Source organism: Coniophora puteana (assembly GCF_000271625.1).
Source record: "Coniophora puteana RWD-64-598 SS2 unplaced genomic scaffold CONPUscaffold_9, whole genome shotgun sequence".
Taxonomy (NCBI): Eukaryota; Fungi; Basidiomycota; class Agaricomycetes; order Boletales; family Coniophoraceae; genus Coniophora; species Coniophora puteana.
This window is the reverse complement of record NW_006913061.1, coordinates 105,150-117,852: the sequence shown is the minus strand read 5'-3', so window position 1 is coordinate 117,852 and position 12,703 is coordinate 105,150. Positions and strand designations below refer to the sequence as shown.

At 52.0% G+C, this 12,703-nt stretch overlaps 4 protein-coding genes across 4 annotated transcripts; 2 read left to right on the top strand and 2 right to left on the bottom strand.

Annotated features, from left to right (window-relative positions):
* The first annotated feature begins 994 nt into the window (after positions 1-994).
* Positions 995-3,191, top strand: CONPUDRAFT_83260 (uncharacterized protein). The gene has a single exon (XM_007772392.1). The coding sequence runs from the start codon at positions 2,058-2,060 to the stop codon at positions 3,135-3,137; it is 1,080 nt and encodes a 359-aa protein (XP_007770582.1). The 5' UTR covers positions 995-2,057; the 3' UTR covers positions 3,138-3,191.
* Positions 3,192-4,046: 855 nt separating this feature from the next.
* On the bottom strand, positions 4,047-5,067 carry CONPUDRAFT_126577 (uncharacterized protein; the record flags this gene model as incomplete). Its single annotated transcript, XM_007772391.1, has 3 exons — positions 4,047-4,314; positions 4,363-4,694; positions 4,763-5,067. Coding segments are annotated over 3 exons (903 nt in total), but the record flags the coding sequence as incomplete, so codon positions are not given.
* Positions 5,068-6,812: 1,745 nt separating this feature from the next.
* CONPUDRAFT_74395 (uncharacterized protein) lies at positions 6,813-8,582 on the bottom strand (the record flags this gene model as incomplete). The annotated part of the gene is made up of 14 exons (XM_007772309.1): positions 6,813-7,040; positions 7,096-7,150; positions 7,200-7,431; positions 7,488-7,505; positions 7,612-7,628; positions 7,679-7,738; positions 7,795-7,796; positions 7,920-7,980; positions 8,083-8,144; positions 8,171-8,209; positions 8,258-8,272; positions 8,328-8,347; positions 8,417-8,449; positions 8,510-8,582. The coding sequence occupies 14 exons, from the start codon at positions 8,580-8,582 to the stop codon at positions 6,813-6,815; spliced, it is 915 nt and encodes a 304-aa protein (XP_007770499.1).
* A 1,620-nt stretch (positions 8,583-10,202) lies between these two features.
* Positions 10,203-12,446, top strand: CONPUDRAFT_74394 (uncharacterized protein; the record flags this gene model as incomplete). The annotated part of the gene is made up of 15 exons (XM_007772308.1): positions 10,203-10,262; positions 10,332-10,372; positions 10,434-10,496; positions 10,534-10,582; positions 10,671-10,776; positions 10,834-10,866; positions 10,920-10,939; positions 10,991-11,005; positions 11,155-11,183; positions 11,304-11,335; positions 11,361-11,393; positions 11,635-11,775; positions 11,843-12,074; positions 12,175-12,211; positions 12,246-12,446. The coding sequence occupies 15 exons, from the start codon at positions 10,203-10,205 to the stop codon at positions 12,444-12,446; spliced, it is 1,092 nt and encodes a 363-aa protein (XP_007770498.1).
* Between the last annotated feature and the right edge of the window lie 257 nt (positions 12,447-12,703).

Here is a 12,703-nt window from a genome sequence, read left to right as displayed (position 1 = left end):
CAGAACTGAGTGTTTTGATCAATCTGTTTCTGCTCCAAGGTACGTGTATGCGTAAGTGAGGACATTCTGCGAGGCTAACTCACCATACTGTACAGGGATGATGACCGTCAGAATATACGTTCTCTGCGGGCAACCAGCCAAATTGCTCTTTTATCTATTGGCGTGTTTCTCAACTGTCCAAATTGTCAATCTCGTGACAAATTTCATCGCAATACAAGAGATGTTTAACTCCATTGGTGAGTCGTTCATCCTCTAGCACGATGGTTCTCTGGAAACAATTGCTCTCGTGAAACTCCATATTCTGTGCTCGGGATAAATCGTTGCACCGACCCTGAGCCTGCAGTTGGAGTATGGATTCTCCCGCTTAACAGTGCCGCTCTCACCGCATATGAAACTATACTATGCGGTCTGACTATATCCTACGCCGTGAAGCATACCCACGAATGCTTCTGGACCTCGTCCGCGCATCGATTCAACAATCTTATGGTAGTTATTGTTCGGGACAACCTGCTATACTTTTTCGTGTAAGAAGATTTCATCCATTATAATTCAGGACTGACAGAGAAACATACAGTCCGTTCATCTCCATGGTCGTCAACGCTATACAGCAGGCTCCCGCTCTGGGTGATGTAATACATGTTCTCCATGGACTGAGACGCCAGCGTTAACACGGCATTATCTTCTAGTCCCCAGTGATTGGTTACGTAGATGCAACGCTGATGGTTATCCTGGCTGATATGGTCGGACCTTGGCTGATGATCAGCTTGTGATGGAGTCATGAAGAAAGCATCGAAGGCGAGAGCCGTGATGCGCACGAGCTTACCACTGTGGCGTTTGTAAACTCTCCACCCAGTGATGGAATGGAAGAACTTGATGGAGTGTAGTGAACACCTCCTACATGACCTGAGCACAGCTTCCGATTGCGTTTGTCCATGAATGACACTCAAGGTAACACAATCCAGAGTAACTAGAACGAATATAACGAGGTAGCGCATTAAAAACAAACGAGACGAGACAAGGTAAGCGAACGTGCAAAGTGACCCAAAGAGCACAATAACCAACAACAAAAAGAAGTACGAATGGCAAACGAACGAACGAACGGAGGCACAACAACAAAATGAGACCCACAAATGCACATGGACAGGAAAACCCAATCGGAAAACACAACACACGTCTACGCCCGCGCCTTCCCCTTCTCCCGCTCCTTCTTCCCAACGCGCATCAACAGCCTCCTCGCCCGCCGATACTCCTCATCCTCGTCGCTCGAGTCCTCCCACATATCCACCTCCCCAGCCTTCGCGCTCCCATTCCCAAGCCCATTCCCCTGCGAATGCGCCTGCGCCTGCGAGCGGGAAGCAGCTCGATCATCCCACGGTGCCCATCGCGCCTCGTGCTCCTCGTCGTCCTCGTCCAACGCCGGCGGCGTCGGCGAGAACGTCGGCTGGAGCGACATGCGCACGCTCTTCCTCCGTACTGGCTTTACGACTATCCCTTCGCTTTCGGCCATCGGCGTTGGCTCTGGAGCGGGGTCTTTCGCAGGCGGTGGAGGGGCCGCCGCTGGCGCAGCAGGGGGAGTGGAGGCTCTAGCGGAAGGCCCAACTTCCGTGGAAATAGTCGACGCCCCGTCGTCCATGTGATCGTGATCGTGCGGCGGTGGAGCAGGCCCAGCGTGCCCGTTAACACCTCCCCCGCCCTCTGTTCCAGAGTCAGAGCCCGAGCCCTCATCGGCGCTTGCAAAGTCCTCGTTGACAGTCTCGTACGACGAAATGGACGTCATACTCGACCGTCTGGATGCCTGCGGTCGAGCCTGAGAGGAAGCGGGAGTCTTGTCCTGGCTGTGGCTTTGAGGAATCTTGATCGGTGACGGGGCTTCGCGTTCGGGTGCACGTCCCCGCGGCTTCTCCTCCTCCACCTTCGGCTTCGGCACTGGTTTCGGCTGCTCCGCTTTAACGAAATTTTCACCCTCGACCACCTTCGCAAGCGACGACGAAGCAGCCGCAGGAGGCACATGCGAGGCGCTCGCAGGCAGCCCAGGCGCAGGCGACGGCGTCCGACTCATGTTCCTCAACGCGCTCTTGAGCGGGCTCACAGCCGGCCTCGTCATCCCGTTCCCAGAACCAGACCCAGAGCCCGAGCTCGTCCCCGAATTGACAGAAGCGCCTCTTGTCAACCCCGCCGCACCACCATTGGCGCTCCGAGCATCTGTGGGACTAAGCCAGTCTGCCGTCTTGGACTTCTGCGGCGCCGACGCGGCCACAGCGGACGAAGAGGACCTCGGGACATCGTACGACGCCGAGCGTGCCGGCGGTGCGCCCCCATCCGAACTCGCCACCCGCACAACAGGCGCAGTCAAACTCGGCGCCTTCGGCACCTCAATGAGCGACGCCCCTGGCAGCCCATCCAGCTTCCCACCTCCGCCTCCACTCGTGCTGTTCCTTCGCCCCACCAACGAAGCCGTCGACAAATTCTTCACCGCACTCCCCAGCCCCCCACCGGCCTCTCCAGCATCGCGAGTGGCATCCTTGGCATGCGCCCACCCCGCGCGGTTCAGACGCGACACGTCCTCGACGATGCTCATCAGACTCGTCTCCGCGCTCCCGTTCACGTTGGCACTGGCGCTCGGCTTCGCGGGCGGCGGCATCGTCCGCGCCTTCTGTGCGCGGTTCTTCGCTCTGAAGTCCGACGCAGTATTTGTGCTGGTGTGTGTCGCGGCGGAGGCGTTGGACCGCATCGAGCTCGAGCGTTTCGGTGTGCCGTCGTTGGTTTCTGCTGGGGGCTTCGGCGGTGTGGGGTGGGCGTTGGACGCTGGTGCGGGTTTGGGCGCGGACGAGGATGAGGCAGGAACCGCGCTCGCGTGCTTGCCCGCGACAGGCTGCACAAACGTGTCCCCGTCGACGGTCACCCTTTTCGCCTTCTTTGGTGCCGCACCGGTATGGAGCGTAGCAGGGGCAGACATGATGCTCCCCTTCGACAGCGAGTTGTTGCGCGACACCGAGGATCCGCCACCAACGGCCGGATTCTTGGTAGACGCTGACCGCGAGAGATTAGTCGTATCCGGCTCGACAACGACCACGTCGGTCGACTTGGCCCTCGCATGCCCCGCCACAGGAGCCTTCGCAGGCGACCCAGCCTGCTGACTAACCGCCCTCCGCCTCATACTCCCACTCACGCCTGCAGCACCCAGCCCGGCGCTCTTCTTCCTCCTGACTGTCGCCTCTCTATCGGCCCCACCATCCTCTGAAGCCCAGCCAGCGCCGTGCTTCTTCAGCTTAGCACCACCACCACCTGCCCTGCCCTTCCCCTTCCCCTTGCCCTTCACCGTCCCCGACGGCCCAAACTCCTCCTCGCCCGACGACTCCCCATCCCCCCTCCTTCTCGAAGCCTTCACATTCGCATCCGTCCTCGTCGCCCACCTCCCCATCCCCGCCTTCGCCCGACTCGGCGGCGCCGGCGGCTCCGTCGCCGTCTCCCAGTCCGAAAACGCAAACGCCTGCTGCGCCGACGCCACCCGCTGACTCTCCTTCTTCCCATCCTTCTTCCCGAACAGACCCTTGATAGACCCAAAGAACCCGCTGCCCTTCTTCTCCTTCTCCGAGCCGCGTACAGGCGAAGAAGCGACGTCGGATGCGCTCCCGATAGTATGATGCCGGAGCGTAAAACGCTTATGCAGCCCCGCGCCCGCACCCGTCCCGACGCCTGACGCACCGCCGCGCGCAAACGGATCATTGTCCACGGCGCGCAACGGGCCCAGCTGCGCCTCGTCGTCGCTGCTGCTCGCCTCTCCCCGATCGCGTCTACGCGGGAAATACGACCCGCCCGCGACCGGCCCCTCCTCCTCCCCTTCCGACACCTCCGTAATGCGCCTCGACAGCGGCCTCCTCTGCCTCTTCCCCCCGTTCTGTGTCGGCCGCCGCTGCACAGGCTGCGCAGGCAACGACGCCGTGCTCCCGTTCGCAGCCCCGTTCGGGATCGCCAGTGGCGACAGAGCGCGGGCGGGGGAGCGCACGCCGGTGGGGAGGTCGAGCTCGGACATGGAGTGCGCGGGGGGAATGTGCAGCATCACGTCTTCTTGTTCGTGGGCGTCTTTGGCGGTGGGCGACGCGGGGACGTGGTGGTCGTCTTCGGACCCGCGGACGAAGATCTGGGAGGCGCTTTGAGAGGGCGTCAAGGAGGAGATGTCGGAGCCTACGCCTGTGCCGTTGTTCGATTGGAGGTGGGCGGGTATCGGCGTCGGAGAGAGGTATGGTAGGTTTGGTTTATTGGACGCGTTCGGGGAAGGGGAGGCGGAGGGGAAGGGGGCTGAGCCATTTGGGGCTGGTGTTTGATGAGCCAGGTAACATTCACAAAGGTTGGTAGACGTACCGTGTCCGTTCGGTAGCCCGCCGAGCTCCTGCAGCGCACGCAAACCATCTTTTCCCATCTCACCCATCACCCAGCCGCAATCTACGAGGGCACGACAGCGGTGGCCCAGGCCGTCCCGTATGGCACTTATGCGTCGCGCTTCGAGTTCTTGCTCCTTGGCAGCGAGATGAGCTTCGCAGGCGGACAGTTCGGCTTGAGCATGAGAGAGTTTAGTGTTCGAGGAGACGTTCGAAGGTGTGGAAGAGAACGAGTCAGTCTCAGAGTTGCGCATAGAAAACGGTGGGCGCGAGTCGCGTTTGGACGTCTTGGACGCCTTGATGAGTCGTGTCACGCTACGAGCACGAGAGTACATGTGTCAGTACAGTGCAGTTACACGAGGAAAGAAGCGAAGGAGACTGACAGTATCTCTCGATCACGAAGCACGTCTCCAACTTCATCTTCGAGCGCCTTGAGTGCTGTAAGTTCTTCGCGCCATTTGTCCACGGCGGATGTGTACCGCTGGAATGCATCGTCGACGCCGGCGAGAATGTCGACAAGGGAGGTGAGGGCATGTGCTGGGGAAGATGGAGACGCAGATGCATATGCAGAGAGAGAAGCGAGGGCAGTATGTGAGAGGGGGAAGAGAGCGTGGAGGTGTTTAGAATAGTCTTTCTCGTTGGTTATAAGGTTCGCGAGCAGGCGCGAGTCGGCTGGGCGGTGCACCATTCGATCACCACGCGCTCACTGTGCAGAATATGTGAGCCCTCTTGTGATAGTTGGAGCCTGTTGTGTATATGCGAGGCGAAGGAGGGAGAGGGAGAAGGAAAGGAGGAATGACAAGAAAGACAGCGTCGACGTCGTCCGAGTTCGGGACACTCTCTTAGGTGCACAGCCACGGCGTGGAGTAAAACAGATTCTAGACCCTGATGACAAAACCTCCGACGGGTCCTCCGATCGTCCGATCTCCTCAAGAACATGCTCCATGTCATCGACGTCGACCACAAGGCGCTGCTCAGCGCATCACTCAGCCGCAAGTCTTCGGGCTTTACGGACACATCACCTCACTTTCAATGACTCACCCACTCAGTCGCCGCTGTTCGTTCATTGAACGTGAACGCCGGAACTAGATGACGTACCGACGCTCGTTAAACGTTTCATCCTTCTGTCATCGTTTCGTACTGTGACCATCTCACAAGTAGGTTTCGTAGGCATAGTGTTCACATTTCAGCATACTTAACATACTCGAAAACCGCATAGAGACCTTTCTGAGATTCAAAATATTTGCTCTTCACCGCAACATTACCTCTGAGAGCCATAAGGACGCTTTCCAGCCCGAGCAACAGCACGTTCGCGAGCAGCCTTGATACGGTCCACTTCATCTGAAACACGCCTAAGCTTTAGCCTAAAGCGTTCGAGCCCTGCTTCAAAGTCCTCCACCGTCGCCTTAGAATCGTCTGGTCCACGCTCGTGAGCAAGCGCTTCATTATCCCCGTGAGGAGTCTCACTAGCAGTAGCGTATTCTTCTACATCGGTGTCAGTTCCCTCAGTGCTGTTAGTGGCTTCGCCAGCGGAAGAAGCAGAGGTCTGGTTCGTCCCCTGATCCTGTGACGAGGAAGGATCCACAGCCTTCGTCAGAATATCAGAGCCATCACGACATTGGTCACTAGCAGAAGTAATTTCCAACGCATTTCTCCCGACCGGTGTCTGAAACCATCATCAGTCCTTCTCGTTCTCACTTCCAACAATCTTTAGTCCACAAACTCACAAAAATAGGTACACAAGGGACGGAAGCATGTCGATCAGCGACTGGCGGAGTAGGCACCGCTAGCGTCTTCTTGTTTCCCGGAGACGTACGCACCGTCCTCTTGATGAAGCGCCAGGCAGCTTTCATGTTCGCGAAGAAAATCCAAGGGCCGAACCCGAGAAATGTTCCAAAGCCAGAGACAGGGACGGAGAAGAGCCAGAAAGTCGGGAGCATCGATGCGGAAGAGCTCTGAAGCCAGAGAAGACGGACGAACATACATTCCGGGGTACCATTCAGAGTCTTTATATACCTACAGGACGCCAAAGCGCACAGTGCCCGTCAACACAACATGGACGCTCGAGCATGTGCGCGCCTCACAGCTTGGACTTGCAGCAGTGCGCGACTCCCGGTGCGAATAAACCAGTCTAAGCGCGCGAGAGTCACGATGCAAGGCGCAGAAGTCCAAGCGCTTTTGCGTACCCAAGCACGTACAAGTCCAACCAGCCACATGGTCCAAGCGCTACTCTGGCCATAGCAGCAGCTGGGAATGTAACAACCCATATTGTGTGCGCCATGACACATGCCAGATGGCTCTCTCGGGGTATACATGTATTGTAAATAGGTTGGACATGCTCAATATGTACGAGCACCAGGCAATAAACCATCTCAGAATTATTTTGGTACCTGGCGTATTATAAACATAGGCTACGCAAAATCTCGGCGCCGATTACAATTTATCAATAACCGCACATTTCCCATCCTGTACCGATGCAAACCCGTGCTCTGGTTGGCGTATGGCAGACGTAAACGCAACAGTACTTAGCTCGTACGCTTGAGAATCCCCTTCAGAGAGGCTCCGTTCGTAACTCTTCCTAAGAGAAATGACCATCCATGGACCAACCATACTGAACAGAAAAGTCTGGAATATGTCGTCAAGGCAGTTATACGCGAGTGACTGTTGCATTAGTTAGCGATGAAATTATATCTGAGCAAAAGAAGGGTTCTCTTACGACCGTTATGCTCGGAACTTGGTTCAGGGCGCTCAGAAACATGGATAGCAGAGCCCTAGAACTAAACCGTCAGCTTTGCAAGAGTAACGGTTTACATGGCGTACAGGAAGAAGTAGATGAGGTTGTCGCGCAGGATGACGGACGCCAGTGTGTTGGCTGCTCGGCCTGGGCTACGACAAAAGGCCTCCCAAAGGTGCCTCGAAGCGTACCACAGGACAAGTCCGCAAAGCACGCCTTCGTATACAATCAGCACCGAACTGCTTGCTGGGTTTATCCAACCAAGGGACGGCGGGAAACCGATGTCACAAAAGTACAGCCCTGGTAAGCCGATACCAGCTTTGTGCAAAGAAGATATGTGAGTGTCCTGATCGCAGTCCATAGATAGAGCTCACCGAATTCATTAGTCATGCCTGCAATTAGAACAAAGGTTGCGGAAATATTAAGACCCTGTACGGCAGTGAATAGTAAAAGCAGAATTATGAGAGCCTTTGTTGATCTGCCCAGCAGTACATATACTCGTAGGGTCATCATTCCTGCACAATGCAGCATCAGTGCAGTATTATATTCTCAATGAGATACAAACCTTGCAGAAGAAACATATTGCCTGTAACGCATATTTGAAGTGCTACCCATGTAGAGAGGCCTACACCACGATCACGTAAGTACATATCGGTGTCAACATCAGCGGTGCATGCTTACAGCTAGCCAAAGTAGTCGGCACACAACTCAAAGTCACTTAATCAAAGAGAGCCATTTACCTCTTCAATGTGAAAACGTTCCAGATTAGCTTTGATGCAAACTTTGATCGTGTATAGGGTACACACTCTACCGGATGGTGGCATGGTGGTGTGGTTGAAAACTAGGGCGATGTCAACAATTTTCTTGCTATAGATACTTTTGGCAGTCACCCAAGTACAAGCTGAAAATGCCGTCAATCCCTGTTCGTTAATTCTCTCTTCAAAGATGGTAAGGTGAAATGCCACTCACGCAGGAATCGCAAGTCCAAGATAGCGTAACTGCGTTATAGAACCTAGCTTCTCAGCTTCACACTGCACGGAATAACTATTACCCGTACAATAGCATATACGACAGTGGCCCACGAGAGCTTCTTAGTCTAAAATGATGAGCACATTGGTGATTCTTCATCAGATTCTTGGCTCACCCAGATTAGATCTATCTGCGGGTGCATCGAGTTAGGATGAGGGCTGAAAACAGATACAACAGATATGTACCTCTAGTGAAAGGTTTGACACTGAGGAAAGCATCATCCGTCGAGATTCATAATCAGCGTCACGGATAACGTTCCATCGAAAAGGCTCACGGTAGTCATAGTATACTAGAGCCGACGCGGCGACTGCCAACGATTGAACAGATGTTCAGGTACATTTTATGATTTATGCATCAGATCACGTACCCATCGCATACTCCTCCAGCAATGACTCCGCCGCCCATAATGCAAGTTCTTGGTCGATGGAAGTAGACGACATTACTAGTGCGTTGAAGAAGCAGACAAGAGTTTTTGGAGTAAAGGGCAGACCGTAACCTCATATAAGCAGTTTGGAGAGGGTTTTATTTAGCACATGACAATTGCGAAGGTTCGGCGGACTTGCGCGCTTCGTGAGAGTCTACCGCATTACTGGAAAGGTTATTCATATTAACGGGCCCAAGAGTAGGCTCCTCTGCGCGACAGCTTGCACGTTCTCACTAACATTCTGCGTAATAATTGCTCGCATCTTCCTGTCCACATCTTCCATGCCATTATCAGCTGCCAGCGACTGCGGCGTCAGCAAGTACAGTAAATAAAAGCTGGTGCTGACATATATATCTTGAGACCAAGTCTTGACCTATCGGCTTCTTTTGCCCAAGCTAGTTAACCAGTCAGCTTGGCACTGATCAGGGCAATGCTCGTGAGAGTGCATCGAGTCTCTGCTTTCTACATACATTTGGTCATATTCCAGATATGATCTGGAGAGTCCCTGCACGCAAGTATCCGCATCTTAGGCCTGAGATTGTACGACCCGGCGGAAGTGGTAAAGTCGAAAGCACATTCGCTGATGGTATCTCTTCTCGGTCGATACGAATTTGACGAGTGTCATGGAAGTATATGTTCTGTCTTTTCCAGTACACAAAGTTTAGGGCCTGTGGAGTGATGGCGTGAACAGAGTGGAGTGCATCTGTGGTAAGGCCGTCTGCGTCAGGAACCATTCGACGGTCATCAAAAAGAAGCCAAGATAGCGGCATCTTCCAGCAGTCTTCTACGTTCTATGATTAGATCAACCTACATACAATTGTAAGCGCTGTCAGCAATATTTCCGAGATACTTACCTCAGAAGCAAACATCCTTGGAGATGCCAATGGTTTGGTTCTCGTCAATAACTGAGAAGCGACTCAACGTAGCAAAGAAAGTGGGGAAAGTTTGTCCACATACTGGCAGCTCGCGTAACGTTGCAACATCCCTCGGTCTCGCTGGCCGGCTTCTAGTCAGTTAACCTGCGAGCTGTATCTATAAGTAGGAGTACAAGTGGTCCGTAACTGCTTCTACGGGAGATCCGTAAGCCACCAAGCCTCCTAGCTTCGCGGAGGGTTTCCAATTTGGATGCACAGCTGCGCAATGGGTTTACAGAGCTTTGCAAGACGCATGGGCTGAAAGTGTGCCTGGATCCATTAGAAAACAACGAACCTGGTCATGTTCAACTGTTTAGTGCTAAACACATATCTGCCAGCAAAGGATGCTCGCAGGCCGAGTCAGAATCACTGGGTCTTTTGGTGATCTGCTCCCTATTGCGACGCGTCCTTGGTCAAAAGGTCAGATGGCGACTGAACCTTAGTAATCGATGGCAGCATCAAAATAAATTCTAGGGTTTTCGGGTTGAAAAGAAGAACGAGGCCACAGAAAACACTCCGACTCTGAGTTGGGGGAGTTGGCAAGGAGTCGGATCGATGTACTGGCGCGTGGAAGCATTTAGAGACAGGGGCTAAGTTTATCACTTTCGTTAGCGAGACGCTTTGACAGTGCCAAAAGTGTAAGGCACTCGCTTTAGTATTTTCTCGATCCATCTTCAGTTTGTGAATTATAGGCACCTCTGTGCCACCAGGTGCTACCACCAATGGACGTAGGTCGCCAAGTCCCAGAGAAGGGCATCAAGCCCAATACTGGTATAGATGCTGTGCGAAGAATCTCGCTATGGAGAGATAGCCCGTATCTTTGGATATGATGAACTCATGACCTCCCACAGTCTCCACTTGTTGATGTATTACCAACACGCATAGCAAGCTCGTAAGCGACATAACTTTATGTCACTATTATGTTCAGCTAACTTTCAACATGTAGTGTATAGACATAATCGCATTCAGAATAATCCCAAGATGATATCGAAGAGAAGAGAGGAGGCGGCCAAATTGTAAGTTGAATATCAATCTGAATGCTTGCTGGTCCAGTATAAGTACCATTTGGTCATGTCCCGAGATCACAGATGCAGCCAAATCTGTGCTCCCTACAACTCCACATAGCATACTCCACCATAGCTGTTTCTTGATATTCTATTTTTAGTTTTTTTCTTGGATGTATAATACAGGTGATATCGTGTTCCCTTACGTTCACCTTCCGCTACGTTCCTCCAATGTCACCGGATACAGTTGAACAAGAGCTTCGCGAACGATTGGTACTATACTATACAGTAGGTGAGTGATCTCTGTTTCAAAACACTGGGATACTATGTCTTCTGACCTACCGTCTAGTTTCTGCTACGGTCCTGGTGATATATGACTATGGTATGTACTGGATCTCTTCATCAATTCACCTGCATGATCAATGTCATTACCAGCACTTAACTTTACGCTCGAGGTACTTACGTTCAGCTTTCGTCGTGCATTTCACTTATGTTTTTGACATCAGGTTGAGACTATATGGGTAAGAAATCACCTCTTCTCGAACCTTCTCCGGTCGCTCATGTTATACAGAAGAAAAGATTGACACTCTCATCTGTGGTGTATATAACAGTATGTGAAACCCCGTTGGTTTGGCATACACTTATCCTAAAACATTATGGAACCTTACAGCTTCGCTATTTCGGTCTGGCTATTGCGGTGTAAGGGACTGATAAACAGACCTAAAAGTTATAGGCTACTAACTGAGGGCGATGTAGGATGGTAATGAGTATGTTATCAGTGTTTTCTACCGTAGGTGTTAACTCCTGATAATAATGTAGTCAGGAGTTTCACTCTACCACTATCCAATCGAGTAAGTGGTCTCTCCTTTGGACCAGATATTCAGCTTGTATTGAAATTCGCACGCAGAGGTATGTGGCTCTTAGTAGACACCAATCCCATATATTGAGACACAATGTCCGATCCGGCCACCCACTTCAGCTGTAAACCCAAATCAGCTGGCTATGTAAGCGGTACACTGACAATTACCGTGTCTGCAGGTTTCTCCCTATTTGTTTGTACTGAAGTGGCAATAATGATAGTCATAATTCTGCTTCAAGGTTCACCTAAGCCCTTCTATGACATCAACAATGAATTGACAATCTCTTACAGGAATGCTGGCTATGCGGGTGTTTGTGCTTTTCGAGAAGTCCAGGAAGGTTCTACTTGTTCTCATAGCATTCTTCATCATTACTCAGGGCGTCAACGTTGCAATTATTTGCATGAATATCGCAATACAACTTCGCCTCTCCGGTGCGTTACTATTAATGATTATGACTTGAATTTGAGTTCTCGTTGTGACATGAACTTTTTCACACAGTGGAACAAAGTATCGAAGGCTTCCACTGGTGCACCTATGGGGTTTCTCCAACGGAGGAATGGTCCTATCCAGTGGACGACTTAGCCCTGATCGTATATGAAACTGTCGTGTGTGGATTTGCTATACGCTATGTGATCAGACATTTGCCTACCGCATTTTGGACTGATCCAAAACGCTCGGTGAACGTTCTGATAAACGTCATACTTCGGGATAACCTGGTGTACTTCTTCCTGTATGTACACCGTTTCATTATTGGACAAGCGACAAATAACTAAGAGCTGTCTGTAGGGCATTCTTAACCATGGCTGTTAATGCTGTAAACGAATCTTCAGCTGCTCAGGTCAGGAATATCAACGTGCACGTGCTTTAGTAATTTAATCACATATACTGAGCAGCTATACAGGGATCTGCAGTGTACAATGGGGTCAACAACGTGCTCCAGAACGTTATGCTCTGTATGATTGGACCGTGGATGGTCATCAACCTGAGAACGAGTTACGACAGGAGGGCAGACGAAGCATCGGAGAGTGCACACCAAATTTCTAGCATACAATTTGCTAGAGAGAGCGTTTCCCAAGCTGATGTAGAGGATATATTACCCTAAATGTTCTGCATGATAGAATTCCAGTCATGGTTCTTAGTACCAGTGTACACAAAGTGTATATGCCATACTTATGAACAACATTAGTTGGGGGATTATATATAAGGTGCTTGAGTCGAAATATTCACTACAGCTACTCAAATCAATGACAGGTTACAGACCTGAGACGCTAGGTACTGCAGAGGCTTGTGGAATGAGGACTTCAACCGAGACTTGGAGGCTCTTGCAACGATTCGACGGAGGAAGCGTGGGAAAACAAC